Source organism: Apus apus, chromosome 4, assembly GCF_020740795.1.
Source record: "Apus apus isolate bApuApu2 chromosome 4, bApuApu2.pri.cur, whole genome shotgun sequence".
Lineage (NCBI taxonomy): Eukaryota > Metazoa > Chordata > Aves > Apodiformes > Apodidae > Apus > Apus apus.
In genome coordinates this window covers 16,818,325-16,837,082 of record NC_067285.1, presented here as the reverse complement: position 1 = coordinate 16,837,082, position 18,758 = coordinate 16,818,325, and the positions used below count along the sequence as shown (strand labels likewise).

Below are 18,758 nucleotides of genomic sequence, written 5' to 3'. Positions count from 1 at the left end.
GGATCTATTTCTGTTTGCTGTGCTCTCATACCTCTCTTTTCTGTCAATGCCAAGTAGTGTTGGCTGTTGCTGTTTTGGAAGGGAGTATGCTATCACATAATTTACTCTTTTTTTTTTTTTTTTTCCAGTATGTGTGTATATTTTGTGACACTGAGCTAGGCATACATTCGTATTTATTGCTAATAGTCCACTTCATTGTTAGCTTTTCTTTACTACTTTCAGCCTCCTCCCAGAATGTGAATTCAGGTTTTTACAATACTCCAGCAGTTGTAAAATCGCTGTGAGTCAAGCCAATACCCTCAGATCTCACATTTTTGAGATTCTTGTAGATCAGTAAAGCAGGAATATATTGCATGTTTCTGACTTGAGGGAAATCCAAGAAATCACAGAACTTGATACAGGAAAGACTTCCAGTAATCAGAAATTTTTAATAGTTTTTATAACCTGTTGGAAAAGATAGGAAGGTGCTTATCTGAAGCCCCTAAAATGTTTCACTCTACGTGGGTTCAAAGTTAAGCAGGCATGTGGGTTATTTTAAAGCCATATTTGTAAATATAATCGTGGAGTCATATTTCTAGTGTTTACCCCTCACCTTGTGCAAATGCTTGTTTTGCTTGGGTTTATGCATTGGAAGTTGTCCCATCACTTATTTAATCTGTGTACAATTTAAAAAATAAGCCAGTAAAATTGTTTGGGAAAGTGACTTCCATGTATAGACTTGTGAACAATATATATATAGTCCATGGTAAAGACAGAGCAACACCTTCAGAGTAATGCTCTTTGAAAGTAAATCCTCAATAACTGCCACACATTTGCATTGTGTGATGTGCTATTGATGTGTAAGGGCTATTGGCAGTGAAACAGGATATGGGGGTGAGAAGTGGGAAACATGAATAGGCTTCCTGACTGTAAGAAGATAACAGGAAATGTCATCTTGGATTTCTTTTAAAGACACAAAGTGCTGTAACAGCAGAAGAGATTTGGTAGTCATGAACATCCACAGTTAGCAAAGGAGTATATGGAAGATAGAATGTGTAATCAGTTTCTCACTTATTACTTCCATGTATGTATCACCTGTATTTCCATAGTTACTGATTCTATTTACTGAGTTTTACAGAGATTTGTCATAGCTTCGCCGTTCTTTTACAGTTTCCTCTTTTAATACTTAAGAAAGTCTCTAGTTAGATACATGCCTACAGTACTGCAGCAATCCAAAAAGGTGCTCAGTGAAAGAGTGTGCAAATGGCACTCCCTTGCTTTATGTGCATACTAATTCAGGATTGGAATGGTGGAGTACAATGCCTACCTAAGGTCCTTACTAGTGAGAGCTATTATATTGACAATTAAAAAAAAACAAACAACAAAACAACAATAGAGTGTGGGAATGTGAGGGATGGTCAATATTATATTAATGTGAATACATTATATCAATGTGAATACATGTGAATTTGATATGGTTAACTGAAGTCTTTCAGAGGTAAAGGTCCAGTACTTCAGAAACCCATTGTTTGTCATGTGCTTTTGACATTTTTCATTAATAGGCCCATTCGATTTGGGGGTGTATCTGGTGTTTAAGCTAAGCGGGATTTGAGTCTAAATCAATAATCTTTCCTTTAGAGGTTCATGGGTTTATATGTTTTACTTTAAAGTCTAGATTGAATTGGGATTTAGTTTTTGAGGGTAAAAGGTATTTTGGATCTAGGGTACTGTGTCATGTGAGAAAGAGTACTGAGAAGAAACTATACCATGTCTTTGTCTTTCTTTTCTCTTTTCTGGAGGAAAATAAGCAGCAGGGATTGCTATTGTGGTTTTCAAGGTAGAGACAACTTTTGTTCAAAGGTTCTGCCACTGTTCTTTGCTGCAGTGTTGGCTAGAAGCAGAACAATGTGTTTCTTAACCCAAATTCCTTTCAGGCTGCTCACTCACAAAACTCCCAGCCTATACACACTCCTATTCCCTGCAGTACTCCTGGCTAGTTCTGGGAACCTGGTCCGTTGCTGTGCCTAAGAGGTGACTATAGAACCTAAACGTCCCTCTGGAACAACACAGCAGAAGACTGTAATATAATCCATGATTGTTACAGCTCCTAGAATCTGTTCAGTTTAGCCCATTCTTAAACTAATGCAGGAGGAGGAGCTTAGTGAATGTTATTCTCTTCTTACAGTGTGCCAAAAGACTTAACTCATTGCTTTGGCATGTTTCTGTAAACCAAGCCTGAAAGAACATTTGAATATTTTTCCATTTCTTTTATCCTGGAGATAAAACATACTGCTTCATTTACAGGATCACTAAGCTTCTGCAGATAGATTAAATGAATCCTCTTCATGTTAAAAAGACACAATCATTGGAAAAAAAATAAAAACAAACCACACTGACGTGTGCAGAAAGACCATCACAGGAATAAACTAGAGAGGACTAATATGACCCATGCTTAGCTAGATTTTCCAGCATAAAGATGTTTGAAAAGAGAACACATCTGTTTTCTGTTATGTTGAATACTGTTAGTATAAAGACTTAAAACTCTCAGAAAGCAAATCTTTATGCAGTTTAAAAACAAACAAAAAATCTCAGTAACTTCAGTTGTGCCTGCAAAGTTAAGTTAACAGGAAGTTACAGTGGTGTCTGAATGAAGTGCTTTTCATTATATTTAAGAGAGAGTTGAGATTATGCACTTCCCAATGTTCATTGTGTAGTTAGTAACCTAGCGACACGGGAAGAACAGATTGGGCACACCCTTTTCTCAAGCGGAATAACAGCCACAAATGAGCAGTGCAGCAAATTATATAATCATACTTAAGTATTTTCCATAGTTAAATAATCTCTAGATTGCCTGAATCCTTCTACAGCTGTACCCTTTTGTGTGGATTCTTTTGCATGTCAATGTAGTTGTGCATAGTTCCAGGTTTTCCTTGCATACATTGTACATAAAATCCTGCCTTATTAAGATTCAGTTTTAGGGTTTTCTGCTTGTGCAAAATAGTATCCATGCTTTGTTTCTTTTTTAAATTTTGTTTTTTGCAAAGAGTATTATCAAATAACTAAAGATAAAAATAGTTTGTTCCTAATACAAATTATAAAATACAGCATGAATAACAGAAGGTGGATGTTGGGTTGTGTAGCATAGGAACTGTAATGAAACACACACTGAGAAAGAAAGGCTAACTGTGGGATGAAGTTTGCTGATAATATTAATCAATAAAATAAATGCTTAAAAATAAGTAAAATTAATTCAGAATCTTGACTCTCCAGGGATTAAAATCACTGGACCTCCAGTAGAATCATAATGTAAGCAGCTGGAGGATGTGATATGCTCAAGAATTTAGTATAAAATGCTACCTTCAAACAGAGAAGTAATAAAATAGTTGGTACGGTGAGTTAGAATTTCCTGATCCAGTCATGGGTGTGAAGTTTCACTTCTCTTGGTTATTTGAACAGCTAACAGGAAGTGCTAACCACAGAACTAACGGATTAATTAGCTTTGGCACAAATGCGGATCTTTGTTTAATAGTTCATCATCGGTAGTTCATTGATTTCATACTGATAAATTAAGTATTTCTGCTGGAATACAGGTGGGACAGTATCATAGGTCTAGTACTGCTAAGTTATATTTGAAGTGGTTTAAAATCTGCTTCTAAATGTCCATTGGGTATTTGTCTTTGGTGTCTTATTCAGTGATAGACCAGAATGTTTAAACAGCTTGTGGCAGGACAAGTTTTTTGCTTTACCTCTGCAAATCTGGAAAAGTTTGAGACCTATCTGACTGGGCACTACACATATACAAGTCTTAGGGATGGCCAAAAAGGTACTTAAGCAGCGTTAATAAGCAGTACTCATTTGCTGTCAGCTGCCAAAACAGCAGATGGACAAAAGGTCAGAGGGTATATTGAGCTGTTCTGAAAGCAGAAACTATTCCACTTGATGGTATCAAGAGATCCATGTGATCTGAAGTGAAATGGACAAATGTTGCCTGCCTTGGCAAGAGGGAGAAAGCTGAATTAGCTTCAGCAAAGAGTTGAGTGTCCTTTGAGGGTGAATAGGTGGCAGAAAGTCTTTTCACATGTGCTGGAAGGAAAGGACTTCTTGGTGCCTTGAAAGTCATAACCTTGGAGGGAGTTGCATGCAATCCTGGCTGAAGGTAAAAAGTCTTCAGAGTTCAGAGGAACAGAGCCACTTAACTGTAGTTGTGCAGAGAACTTGGGGTCCAGTTCCATATCAGAAATCAATACAGTAGCAGACCTTACAGCAAAGCATTAAACAGCAATGAACTCGATGTGGTGTCACAACAGCTGCTTCTGCCTGACTTAGCTGGCTTGGTTTTACCCAGTTTAGCCCAAAGATAAAACACCTGAAGGAAGCATCTCAGGACAAAAACTCCAAGACTTGTTCAAGTGACAAAGATGAGACTTAGCAATGAACTTGAAGTATTCCTTGTTACTTTTGAAAATACTGCTTGTCATTGACTAGCTGTATGATCAAAACCAGAATGGACATGATCCTGGGCAAACAGTTCTAGCTTGACTCTGCTTGAGCCCTTCCAACCTTATCAGTTCTTTGGTTCTGCTAAGAGAGGGGTGAAAAATCCCAAATCCAGTAAACAGAACCACTTTGGGGAAGGCAAAAGACCAGCTGCCTAAAGCTTAGAATTTGGCTAAAGCTTAGAAGTAGGCTCAGATAGTGTGTAGGCTGAATATTAGATTGCTCACTCTTGCTAGATTGGAAAAAGACTGGAGACTATTGTTGCCCAACCTATTAAGGGAGGGGGATCCAAAGACCTTTAGAGGCAAATAGTAGCGAGCAAGTAGTCTATGTAAATGACTCCCTCTTCAGTCTTCTGAAGGTGATCAGGATTTTAAAAACAATTGTTACATATTCAAATGTGTGCACAGTTATCATTAGCACAGGACAGAGGAGGAGGATATATATGTGAAAATTTATGCTGTAAAATTTCAAAAGCACACAGTCGAACAGCTGTTGTGTTAATGTCACCAGATAGCAGGGTGTGGCTGCTGAAACAGTCATCCAGATTATTTGAGACTGGTTGACTTCTGAACTAAAGTTGGCTTTGGGATTAATGTATGTCACTCCAGCTCATATAAAATCAAAACAGAAAATCTACAACATTCTAAAGTGTACTTAGGAAGAGTTTTTCCTTGCCCTTCTCTACAGTCAGATTTGGCTTAGCTGGTTTTGGTAGTCCTTTTTTGGGGTTTTCCTTTCTATGATACCTCAAACTGTGCATGCTTCTCTCTGTTATTCTCAAACAGGAAGGCACAATCATGGTCGAAAGATTTGGGGAAAAAAAGGATATTTGGAATATAAAGTTTTTCTTGATTAATTTTGTATTGAAAGAAAAAGAATGAAGAAAAGTTGGTTTCTTTCAGTATCCAGTGGTATAAATTAAATTCGAGTATTTGTTCCTTCCACCTGTAGGAACTGCTTTCCATTTGCTAAACTTATACTTGTATTCAAAGCTATTACCATGTTACAAGGCTATGTAAGAGAAAAATGCATTAAGATGCCCAGTATTTTTCTCTCTTAACTGCTTTGGGTATCATTATGAAATGAACCTGTTTTGCTTTTCTTTGACTGTTGCATAATAATATCAGTGTCTACATGACAACTGCTCTTTATGTTGAAAAGTCTGGTCAAATATAGAGGGAGATGTTCTCTTTTGTGTGTAATGTCAGACTTACTTGACTTCTATATAACACCAATGTTTGGAATGTTGAAGGAAAAAATAAAGCCTCTTTCAGTTTGAGAGTGATCATCTGCTGTTGTTTCCTGAGCTAGGTATACATTACTGTTTCGTGCCAAGATTTGCTACGTGAAATCATAAGCAATGTCAAATAATAGTGAAGGAGGTGGGCCTATACCAAAATGTAGAGTGTGGGCAAGAACATTAGTTTTGTGAAGCCTCTAGTAAGCACATTGGTGGCATTTGTTGTTTCATTGTTCTCATTACAGAGATGTGTGTGTCATTCTGTGCCTTTCTGTGTAGTACAACAGCTTTTATACATCTCATCTGAGAGTTTGCAGAGCTATACGAGGAAACAAAGTATTACATCATTTGGTTAATCAGTGAGAAACTAGCAACTCAAACAGGTGATGCAGCTCTTGAAAATTATACAAGAGATTATTTTCAAAAATATAATTAAAATTTATTTAAATGTAGGGTTTTAACCTCTTTTAGATTAAAACTGTCTCTTCCGTAAAGAAAACCAGCACACATAAGTACAGTGAAAGAGAAAATACAAATTTGCAGTACACAATCATCAGATATCATGTGCAGTGATCTTTTACTGTGTCTTGTCACAACTGGAGTTATTTGGTTGACTAACAGACACTAGCAAAAGACAAAAGGGAACTTCTGTTTGATGTATACTTACGTTCTGATAATGATTTTTACTTCCATTTCAGATTAATTGGCAGTACGTCCATAGCACTTAAGGATCTTGTAGGTAACCAAAGCAGATCTTTTCCCTTCAAACTCTTACCTCTGCTAAATGAAAGAGGACAAGAAACTGGAGTGAGTGGCTTACATTTCCTTATTTTACTGCATTCTTGATCAAAATGCTCCAGCAACAGAGTTAGTAGTGAAGCAAGAATATTTTCAGGTTTTTTTTTTTTGCTTTATAAATTAAATGCTTGGAATTTTGTAGCAAAAGCTCCAAACGTAGGAAGTTTATAACAAGATACAATTGTCTGTACCATGAGTTTGTTTAATATGCCTTAAGTTAGATAAAGTGTTTTCTGTGTATGTGTTACGTATTTGTACAGGTGTGTTATAAATATTATGGGACACAAGTATGCACAGAAGTCAGCCTGATGTTGAAAAAGGGCATAAGGGGGTAATTTCAGTATCTCAACTGCTGCAGTTTAATATAATGGTTAGTTGGTCACAGGTTTGGGCTTTTTTTGCTGACTCCTCATGTTACTGTGGCAACTAGGAATAATAATGGCATGTTCAATAATTCCAAACCACAGACAAGCTAAAGAAAAGACAATTCTGTTATTAGAATGGAAAATGTCATAGTATTTTTTTTCCAGAATGGAAGTATGAATAAGCAATTAGAAGAGCCCGATAGGAAATTTTACTTAGGGTGTTCACTTGTTATATTGTTGATCAGATAATGCTATTTCTCACTGCATTTGTTTTTCCATCTGCAAATTTAGGGTATCATCTAGTCTGGCATGAATATTGTGCAACTAAATGTATTAACATTTGTTGAACACCTTATATACTTGTATTGTGACAGATTTTTCTAAATATAAATGGTTATTAAATTTGTTAGATATTATTTTAGAGCATATTAGCTGCAAATTGTGTTGTCTTTATTGTTTGTCTGTGTATATAGATTAATAACAGTTTATTAATTTACTAATAGCTGAAATTATATTATAAACTGTGTTGTGATAATAAATAGATATTGTTCATGTACAGTGTTGAAACAACTTCCTGCTTTAAGTCAATTGCTATATTGTGTGCTAAATAAAAAAGCGTTTATTTCTTATAGGCAACAATTGATTTGGTAGTAGGATATGAACCACCAGTTGGGCCTGCAAATCCAAATGATCCAGGAGGGACCACTACACAAGAAGGTATTCAGTCTTTTCTCAGAACATTATTGTTAGAAGATGGACAGCATTGTTCATCAGAAAAAATGTAATAAGAAGCAAGCATGTCAAGACTGCCAGATAGTGATTTTCAATAAATTACGATGATTCAGAATTACAGCTAGGAAGAAATTGGCATTTCCTGATAAAATGTTTTTTAGCATAATTTTCTCAAGTCAAATCAAGTACAAAATAAGTTGCTTAAAAGCTTTTCAAAAAGGCTTTTGTTTAGGAACGAAAGGTTTTTGAATAATCAAGGAAACAGCTGTTACCTGCTGCAATTCTGAGGCTAACTAAAAAAGCAGAGAAGTCACAGGTTTTTTTAAAATATTTCTGTATCTCTCAGTGTCAGGGAACTTTGTGAAAAGTTTTTCTTAATTCATTAAACTACTACATCTTAAATAATATTTTTTTCTGTACAGTAAGTAAGTTTTGAAAGACACTATTGTATCTTATGTTAGGTTTGATATTTGATTAGCCTATGAAATACTGTGATCAGAAGAGAAAATTCTTTGGTTTCTACATATTATATTAACCAGGCTTTTGCTGAGATTTTTTTTGAGATCCTCTCATTTTCAAGACTCTTAAAAGAACTGTGAAGAAACAACAGGCTTTTGCATTTGACAGGCAAATAATTACCATGCTATCCAGGCTGTGTTTGTGCAGAAGGAAGTACATTTAATAAATGTTACACATTTGAGGATAAATAAATTGGTTTGACCATTATCCACTGATAGATAATAATGTAAGAAGGAAAAAAATTTATATGAGAGGTCTTCTGGGGGCAAATTTGATTCCACTGACTTCACTGAGAGGAGTCGGGGAGTGGAAGAATAGGTAATGCAAGCACAAAAACTGTGTGTTAAATTATTACACTTTGAAACAATTTTCCAGTGTGAACTTGAAGGCTAAAAATGGAAATTTATGTAAGTTATTTTGATAGTTTTTTAAAAATGTACTTGAACTCTAAGGTAATCCAGGTGAAATAAAACATGTCAGGTTTTTAGTTAACATCCAGCAACTGCATGAAAATTATTTCAGTGCAAATTATGTGTTAATTATTGTAAATACATATTTCCCATTAAATGAAATCACCTCCCCAGCTGAAATTTCTACAGCTCAATTTCAGAAATTAAAAACTAAGTGCTAAGTCAGGGTGTGTAATCAGTCAGTTGCATGGATCTATCCAGGTAGATGGACTTTGAGAGATGTTAGGGAGATGGGGTCTTCTGGTAATAAAATACATGGTATGTCAGTCTCTGTGTGTCTCTTAGAAGGATCACTGATCATGCTGTGCTGGCAAACCAATTCATGAAGTTAATAAAGGTTTTGTTAATGCTAACAGTTGGAGACATGGCTTGTTCTTCCTGGATATTTTACTATAGTCACTATCCTTCAGTTAAGAAAATGAGCTGGAAACAGAAGGGGGTGACACAGATGTTGTGGTCTAGATATTTATGGATCCTTTTTTGCACTACTAGAATTTCACTCTGTGGTACAGTATCATAGTGTCATGTGGTTGTAGAACAGACTTCCACAAGTAGTGTGATTTCAGAACTGTCAAATAGACTAGGATATAAATTGGTTTTTAAGCAGGCTAAAATGACTAGCTTTCAAAGGGAGTAGGAAGCATGTGGTTAGCAAAAAAATATGTTGCAAGGAGACAATAATACGATTTTACCGGAGCTTTTCGATATTAGGCTCTTATTTTTGTAATTTTAATATCAAGCTGTATTATTTATTAATTGCACTGTTTTTTTACTGTATGAGATGGAGAAGATGATGGAGGTTATGAGGGTGGCTTCGATGGTCCAGTTGGTGGCATCACACCAACAGCTCCAAGTGGCACAAAGGAAGCCCAGCTAGCTAAGCGCATTACCAAAGGAAAGAAAGCACGAAGGATCCTTTCTAACAAACCACAAGATTTCCAGGTAATAAATTTATTAAATGTTGCATGTTCTTTTTTTCTGCCTGGCATGACATTGCTCCTTTCACACAGCCTGAGCATAATTTAACGTCAGTTCTGACTGAAATCTGAATGAACCTTATTGATTTTATAGTTGTAGAGATTTCAAACTACAATAGCACCTTTATAAATAAGTTGTAAAAGCAAGGAAAAAAATACATTACTGAAATTATTATCCCCAACTTGTTTTGTAAAATTACACTTGCTATCATAATTAAGTTTGAAAAGTCTGTCCGGTCTAAATCTGCCAGCTACTTCTAGTGTTGGCTAACTTTTCTGGTGTTACAGTAAGAAATTGTCATCAGGATGACAGATAACATAGGGAATCAGTTAATGAAAATACATTAATTTCCCTCTTTTTTTTTTTTTTTCCAGATTCGTATTAGAGTCATTGAAGGTCGTCAGTTGCCTGGAAATAATATAAAGCCAGTGGTTAAAGTGCATGTTTGTGGTCAGACACACAGAACAAGAATCAAAAGAGGAAACAACCCATATTTTGATGAAGTGAGTGGTATAAGAGCATTGTAGCTGAAATTCTGATTCTATCAAATATAGAAAAAATAGTTACTATGGTTTTCTTTATGATCAATTAATAAGAATTTGCTCATACTTAGGGGTAATTATGGCTAATATGCATTTTGCAGTTCCCAGTCCCTTTCCTTATGTATTGACATCACTAAACCCATCTCTGTCACTGGGAATCTTAGCAGATCAGGCTGTCTAAAATGAAGTAAAACTTCAGCTGACACATAGAGAACAGTTGGCTATGTAGCATAATGACTATGAATAGTTGTGTACACATTATAAAATCACAGAAAAATTAATAAGGAATCATTGTAGACCTTGATAGTGTGTGCAGAAAAGCTTTCAGTGCAATACTTTGGATCAGTGAGGCTGCCACACAGAGTCTGGAAATGTCCTCACCTTGCCCATGATTTGTACACCAACATACTGAAACACAAGAGAGAATTCAAAGCCATATAAGGGACACAAGAATGATCCCATGTCTGGAAGACTAATGTTGCAAAGCTTAATCTTAATAGAGAGAATACTCTCATTATCTGGACGTGTGTGGAAAATTCAGAAGACTTTGGAACTGGGTTGCAATCATGTCTAACACATGCAGGCAAAACCAAGGATGTTATGAAAATTTGAGGCTTAAACTAAGCTGTAGATAGCAGTCAAGATTTATGAAGCAATGGTGTAAAACAAGGAAGAAAGTCAGTTTCACCTTCCCTTTTGTTGGATAAAGTACTGGCTCAAGTATAGCTGGGCTGCAAGACCAAACTTAAAGTGAGGCATATACTATTAATAAAACAGATAAGCTAATAAATAGTTTATTTATCTTTGTGCTGTCAAACTAGCAGATATATTTCTGTGGGTTTGAATTTCAAAATGCAAATCATTACAACCACTATCATCACTAGCCCTATACAAGACCTTGAATGTCCTGGAAAATCAACAACCTTTATCATTGCAAAAGTTTTTCACCTGTGGAAAATGTGAAGTGCAGAGTAAGGAGAAAGGGCAGTGCTCAAAGTTTGCAGTACAACTATGCTTACTGTTTTCATTGAAATGGAAGTTGTGACTGTCTTTTGTCTTTTTTGTACTAAATTTATTTACTAAATTTAGTTGTTTATTCTGCTCTAGGTTATCACTTAGGAAAAGTGCTATAGCAGCCATGCTTCACAATCCTCTTAAAATAATGTTTTTAGATTTTCTGTTCAGAGAACTATGTGTTTGTCACTTTGAGACAGGTTTTTTTGTTTCTTTTTACCTCAACAGATATTTTTCTACAATGTCCACATGACTCCTTTAGAGTTGCTTGATGAAACAGTTAGTATTCGGGTAAGAAAAAATGGTGCATGTTCAAAAGGCAGCTGGATGCATATAGCATTGTATGGCCACTTCACTGTGATGTTTAGGAACATGACTGTTTCATGCTTGTCTCTTCTTAGGTGTATGATTCTCACTCTTTACGAGCAGACTGTCTAATGGGAGAGTTTAAGGTGGGTATGAAACAACTTTCATAGCTTGACTAAATTAAATTAGAGAAATTTTAAGCAATCGTTTTAAATGTTTAAATGTTTACTACTTTAGCTTGGGGCCAAAGGATTACCTAATGATGTCTTGCTTCTCATCCTAGAGACCATTTGCTCAAAGCATGAGTAAATAGTTTTCTTATTTGAGTAGAAGTGTGTTGTTAAGGAAAATTTAATGTTTTCTAGTTCTCTTAACTTTTATCCAAGAGAAAAAATACTTAGCAAAAGGTAATTTTTTTTCCTTGAAACACACCAGGGTTATTAATTGGTACGAGGTAGGGTTTGAAGACATGAAATCATTAGGTCATTAATAGGCAAAGTAGTGATATGTATAGTAGCAGAAAGGTATGTGTTCTCAGGTGATATGGAAAGGTTTTCCTGTTGTCAGAAGTTTGCTAAGTAAAAAAGATACTTGAAAAGTCTCTTATTTATTTCTATGGTTCTGATGATATTATTGAGATTGTCTTTATTTGTACTTGTTATGGTCAATACTGAGAGGTAGACATCTGTCCGTTGAAGGTATTCCTAAAGCAATACAGACAAAGAATTCACATGATAATTGTAATGACTACTGGGATCCCCTATTATGACATTTCCAATGTAAGCGTTGGCTGTATTTTCTATTTGCTTATTTTGTACTGCATAAATTCAGTAAGTCTCTAGACCAACTTTTCCCAAAAATAGGCAAGTGTGGAAGAATGCTCTTTTTTAAATGAAGGACTTTCTGCCATAAAATTTTCTGCTTTTTCTTCTCACTGCTTGTTATCTATGTCATTTCTAGTGATTTGAATAGTGGTATATTGTTCCGTGGAGGATTGATCATTCACTAAGCAGGTGACAGCATGTAATTCAGCTACTTTCTGTTCCTGTAGGCACACATTCCAGGAGCAAACCCCAAGGGTAGTTCTCTCTAGAGAATCACCCTTTCAGACTTTGCCTGCAAGGAATGCTAGCCCCAGTTGCCATGAGCAAACATACTTACCTTCCTGAACATATTTGAAATCTGATACAATGAATACAGCTGTGGTATTTGTGCAGTCTTGTCCAGAGTTGACAGAGTAGGGGTAAAAATTGCCTATCATCTTCAACAAGAAAAAGAAGGTTATTAATTAAAAAAACAAGTTTCATTTCTGGACCTAAAAATGAGATGTTGAGCAGGAAATATGAGTTTTGAAAAGCCCATCTCAACATAAAATAGTGGGGAATGCAGGGAATTCAAGAAGCAGTAAGCTAGCCATGTCTTTTGTCTTTCATAAAAGAAAAAGCTGGGGATCTGAGGAAAGAAGAAAGTAACTGCAACTAGTAGTCTGAATACACCTTTTCTAGCATTTTCTTCTTGGCTGCTGTATTCATTCCAAATGACTCATTTTTCAATGTAAGGCATTTTCTCTTTCTCCAGCCAAGAATATGCTGTGTAAACATTCTCTTGTTTGTGACAAGGGCACGACATAATAGTACTCCTGAAAAACTTTCCTAGATTTTTTCTGGTTTGGTATTTCTTCTGAGGTAATGCCTTTGATCTTTATTTCAGATAGACATTGGCTACATATATGATGAGCCTGGTAAGTAGCAGTTACTTCAGAGCTTCTTTCCTAACTTGAAACTTGAAGTTGAAACATTTCATTACATTTCTGAAGTAAAAGGAGAAAGTTAATGGAAAGTTATTTGACATTGCTGCTTTATGTATTAACTTTTAAAAAATCAACAGTATATAACTCCTTTCAGTGGTTTCAAGATGAGGTACAAGCACCTAAAATTTGGAAATTAGTTCCAGTATCAAAGAGCTAAAGTATTAAAAATAATACAAAAATTTTTTATCATTATATTCCTGAATTAGTATACCAATATTAGATTTTAACACCACTAGATTTCTTCTTTTGAGTGGCACTATTGAGACCTGTCTAAGACAGAAAAAAAATCCAAAAAAATTAGGTTTAGGATAAAGCATGCTTTTGGAACAGTTGACTTTGATCTTATGACTTCCGTTATTTTGTAATTATTATTACTGGGGGCGGGGCTGGTTGTTTTATTTTAGGCCATGCAGTCATGAGAAAATGGCTTTTGCTGAGTGATCCTGAAGATACAAATTCAGGAGCTAAAGGCTATATGAAAGTCAGCATGTTTGTCCTGGGAACTGGAGATGAGCCACCAGTAAGTTTCATGGAAATGTTTTTCTTCCCCTTTCCACCCTGTAGATGTTTATTCACATCCTCCAACATTTTCTGAATACGGTGTCATTTACTCTGTAAGAAGTACTTAGAAGCAAGACAAGGTTTACAAGTTGTTTCACTGGCATCCAGTAATATGTGGCTAACTCAAAGCTTATTTTGTTAACCTATCCAATTAAGCAACCTCAGAACCACCTCTGGGTGTGTTGATCTATCGTTTTTAGATACTTCTTAACATCATGGACGAAGTATAGATGTGTTAGCCTGATGTTGCATCCAAACTAATATGTGATCCTCCTTAGCAGAGCTAATCAGTGTGAGCAACATAATGATACTTAGTTCCAGGACTAAATCAGGAATGTCTTCACAACTGTGTAATGTAGACAAGCCCATGGAGAAACCTGAGTACCAGAAAGTTCCAAATATTTGCCAAGTGAAAATCAAACCCATCAATAATTACAAGTTAGGCATCAGTAATTTGATGCATACGAAGTAGTAGGTAGTTTTAACAATCCAGTAACTGTCCAGTGTTCTGTCAAGGTAAAAAACAGGCCCCTTTTTTCGTGTAACATTTTTCTCATTTGGCCACTGTCTGTAGTTTAAGCTCTGCTGTTCTTCCTGCCTGAGATTTTTGCACACTGCTACTCCTTAGTTAAATATAATATGGTACTCAGAACCACAAAAGGTCTCCCTGTTGTTCCATATTAACTCATCCTTTCTTCTATCCTCATGGTTATTGAAATCACAAGGATATGTCTAGCTATTTGTAGTGAAATCCTTTATTTCCTATTTATTCTCAAAGGAGGAAGCAGTACATTCTGGTAAATTTTAAATAAATAAATCAGAGCTGTATGCATTGTCTAACTGCAGTAAGATGCCTTACCATAATATTAATCTTGAAATAAGTATGAAAATCGCATGAAGTTGGCATTGTGTGAGTACCAAAATCATCATAATTTGATGATTATTATTTTTAAAGTGTGATTATAATGGGCTCCTGCAATCGAGTACTTAAGAGATAAAAATGTAAGTAAAAATTGAGGTAGAATTAGCTTTTACTGCTTACAATTTGCTTAAATCCTTTCTTTATAATTAAACTGACAACAGTCTTCTATCTGAAGAGTATTGTGGGCACCAGTTTAACCAATCACCTTAATTCTGTAGATTACTCTGTCTTTCTTATGCACCAGATACCATGTATCACTTTGTCTCCCAACAGGTTGAAAAAAGGGAAAGAGATAATGAACATGATGATGTAGAAAGCAATCTGTTATTACCTGCTGGAATTGCACTTCGATGGGTCACTTTCCTTCTCAAAATCTACAGAGCTGAGGACATTCCACAAAGTACTTAGCTTCTTACTACTTGTCCATCAGTGTATTTGATTAGCATTACAAATATTTGTTTTGGCTTTTCAGAAACATTCCTTGAACATTAAACATCTTGAGTGTTTTACATTGCTACTTGAGCCAATAATTCTGTGATAGCTTAAGTAGCCCATTTCACGTCTTCTCATTATGCTCAGTATTTCTGCTTAATTCTTGGATTAATTTAATGTGTTACCTATTAGGGTAGTAACCTTCCTCTGTTGCTGAGTGGGCCCCATAGCTTCTGGTAGTGGGAAAGGATCATCTTCCTTATCTCTTCTCCAATTGCAGAAGTTACATGCAAGTAAATAACATTCAAGTAAAGTTGATCTGCAGATAAGCTGGATGTTCTGTGCATGTCTAGCTCAAGTATACAGTGCTCAATTTTCTATTGGATCCCAATCCCTGACCACTTTGAAGAGACTATCAGACAGCTGGTTTCCTGCAGCTCTCTTTTCCAAGGCCATTTAGATCATAGTAGATAAGTAATACTATTAATAGCCCCCTGCACCTTCCTCTTTCCAGCAATCCATTAGTTCTTCATAGATGCTCATAGCTGCAGCTATTTTGCATTGGGGAAAGGCCACAGAACTACTGAAATCAGCCAGGTGCTGCTGTGATGGCCAAGTCAATCTAGATTGCCAGCAACCTGCTCCTCAGTAGCCACAGGAAATAGTGGCCGCTAGGAACTAGCTGTATCCCATAAAGCTGCATGCAGTTTGTGGGCTATAAGTTGAGCACCATAGGCTTAACTAGACAGCCTTGGAGAGCACGGGAGCTTGTAAGCAGTTTGACCCTAATTTGTTTAGTGAGATTTTGCTTGTGTTAACCTTGTATTGCTGAGACAAAGGCAGTTGCGCTCACTATATGCCGTGTGTTTTCTGATAGAATATAGGTGGCTTTTTATCCCTTTTTAACATGATTTCTCACCTTTATCTGTGACAGTGAATGACAATGTCTACAGGTACATGCATAACGTTTTTCAAATACAACTATGCCTCTAAATTCAGGAGCAACTCAGCACTCCTTATGATGTTTCAAAAACATATCTTGTTGAAATTGCTCCTAATCCTAAATCCTCCATCTTTATAAGCAACACTCAGAATTTTATCAGATTAGTCTTACCCTCTCTACATCTGTCAGCTGGCTGGTTTTGGTGAAATTGTTATGGGTAATTTATTATTTAGGCTGAGTTAAAAAAAAAAAAGCATAAACCATAATTTCTTCTCTGCCTCTCCAGTGGATGATGCTTTTGCACAGACTGTCAAGGAAATATTTGGAGGAGAAGCAGACAAGAAGAACCTGGTAGATCCATTTGTAGAAGTTTCTTTTGCTGGGAAAAAGGTAATTTAGTAAATATCTGAATCTTTGTATTCTAATCATAGTCCTGAGAACAGTCCTCATATGCTGCTATAAATTTTTCATTTTACTGAAATTATAGAAATAAAAAAGCATTAGGCCTGAAGTTTACTTCATAAAATAAGGACAAACTACAAGGTACAATAGAATGGGTATAAAGTTGGTGACTAATAAAAGGAGTGTATGACTAAATGCTAGGAACTAATGCATGCAAGATGTTCACCTACTGGTTGTTCCTGATTGGTCTTTGTAACTGATGGTACAGATCTTTCTGGACAAGTTAACTGCATTTGTATATTACTAATGTGTTCATACCAAATGTGAGGTGAAGCACAACCTACATTCAGTGCTAGCCAATATTTCTTTTTTTTTTTTTTTTTTTAAGAAGTAAAACATCAGTCCTTTATTATGTTATGTAGTCAGGTTGCCCCACCCAGTGAATGTAGAGGATTTTCAGTACATGTGACTAGCAAATAATATAGGTGGTTGTTCAAGTACTCTAAAATCTGCATAAAGCAAGTGGGGATCAAGTTACTCCTTCATCGTGTTTCTCCACAGTGATAAAGTAGATCAGTACTAGTGTGAAAGCGCATTAAATTGTAGCTAGTAGAAATTACAAGCTTTTTTTCCTGTAAAGTTACTCCAATCAGGTTTAAACACTGTTTCAAGATTTTCTTTTCCATCCAATGGTCATTAATGTTTCATGTGCAGATTGGTTTAGCAGGATCTACCAATTGCAAACTAATGGCTCAATGCAGCATAAGCCACTCAGGATTCATCATTAACTGCTACCCCCTACAATCATAACTAGTGTATGCTTTTCTGTCTGTTTTATCTTTGATGGGCTGTATAGTTTATTTTATTTTTTGCAGGTTTGCACAAATATAATTGAGAAAAATGCTAATCCAGAGTGGAATCAAATTATTTATCTTCAAATTAAGGTCAGGTGGTTTTTTTTTCCTTTTAAATTCCTGTAGAAATAGATGTCTTTTTGGATCTCAGAGTGCAATAAGTAATGAAATTTTAATTTTTTTTTCAGTTTCCCTCAGTGTGTGAGAAAATAAAACTTGCAGTTGTTGACTGGTAAGTTATGACTTTAAATCAAAGTACTAAACAAGGTAGATTATATTAAGTGAATTAAACTCTGGTTCTATAAATGTTAGGTATTTTTACAGTCTGTGAGAGTATTTAAGCAAGTATCTTCCTTTATGGTTTCTTTACAAGAGGCCTGATTAGTGTAACATGGGAGTATTGTTAAGTTTGTGCAGTGAGCACTGAGCACTGTCACTATTCAGAAGTCAGATGAATTTATCATGATACAGCCCACTTTTATATCTAGCCATTATTATCTGTGTTAATAATACTGAAAGGTTCCAAGTGATACAAAATGTATGTGTACCATCCTGGAGTGCATTTAGTCACTGGTAACCGGCTTCTGTGTAGAATGACTGGCATTATATTTAAATAAAATCTTTGTTTTTTTCTCTTTGTAGGGATCGTCTTACAAAAAATGATGTAGTAGGAACAACATATTTAAGTCTCTCAAAAATCGCTTCTTCTGGAAGAGAAGTTGAAGGTAACTGAATAGCGTATAATTTGCTATCTTTTCTTGTATTATGAGGAAGAGCAAGGATTAGTGTTCTATGAAATATTTTTTCCTATAGTTTCTCAATTCTGTGGTAACAAGATTATCTTTTTCTGAAGTTTTCAAACAGTGCTCCTAGAAAACATACCATGGGACTTTTCAAAGTAAAATAAACTTTAATATTCAAACCACAGTATTGTGGAAATAGCAGTAATTAATTAAAAATTCAGTGTTCTGTTAGGTATAGAAAGCTAAGATTACAAAAAAATATATATAAACATATATAAAAATTAAAATTGTGAGTATTTGCTCGAAATTTGAAAAAATATACAATGTCATAATCTATCATGATTAAGATATGCAAATTTGCTAAGAGACTTATTGAGACATTTAATTTAAAAACAATCCAGAGTCACTGTTTCAGAATCACTACGTGTTTGGGCACTAGTAGACAAGACTTCTTTTGCCACCGTGTAAGCATGTCTATTCTTTCTCTGAGAAGAGAACCTAAAAGCTAGGGAATATTCTTTAGTAATTATCTTTAGTAGCTACCCTGCAGAGGCTATCTAGAACCAACTGCTTATTTCTGTTATACTGCTGGTCTGCTTGCAGATGCTGCGGGGAAATTGGATCAGTCTTTACTCTGATACAGTAGTG

General features: G+C 35.5%; 1 protein-coding gene across 1 annotated transcript in view; it reads left to right on the top strand.

Moving 5' to 3' along the window:
• Positions 1-18,758, top strand: part of MYOF (myoferlin) — a 66,537-nt gene that overhangs the window by 9,978 nt on the left and 37,801 nt on the right. The window contains exons 4-16 of the mRNA XM_051620013.1: positions 6,418-6,526; positions 7,515-7,599; positions 9,385-9,545; positions 9,956-10,084; positions 11,366-11,428; positions 11,539-11,589; positions 13,154-13,184; positions 13,658-13,773; positions 15,010-15,136; positions 16,398-16,501; positions 17,389-17,457; positions 17,556-17,599; positions 18,010-18,092. Coding sequence (XP_051475973.1) covers positions 6,418-6,526; positions 7,515-7,599; positions 9,385-9,545; positions 9,956-10,084; positions 11,366-11,428; positions 11,539-11,589; positions 13,154-13,184; positions 13,658-13,773; positions 15,010-15,136; positions 16,398-16,501; positions 17,389-17,457; positions 17,556-17,599; positions 18,010-18,092 — 1,172 coding nt within the window. The remainder of the gene's footprint in view (positions 1-6,417; positions 6,527-7,514; positions 7,600-9,384; positions 9,546-9,955; positions 10,085-11,365; positions 11,429-11,538; positions 11,590-13,153; positions 13,185-13,657; positions 13,774-15,009; positions 15,137-16,397; positions 16,502-17,388; positions 17,458-17,555; positions 17,600-18,009; positions 18,093-18,758) is intronic.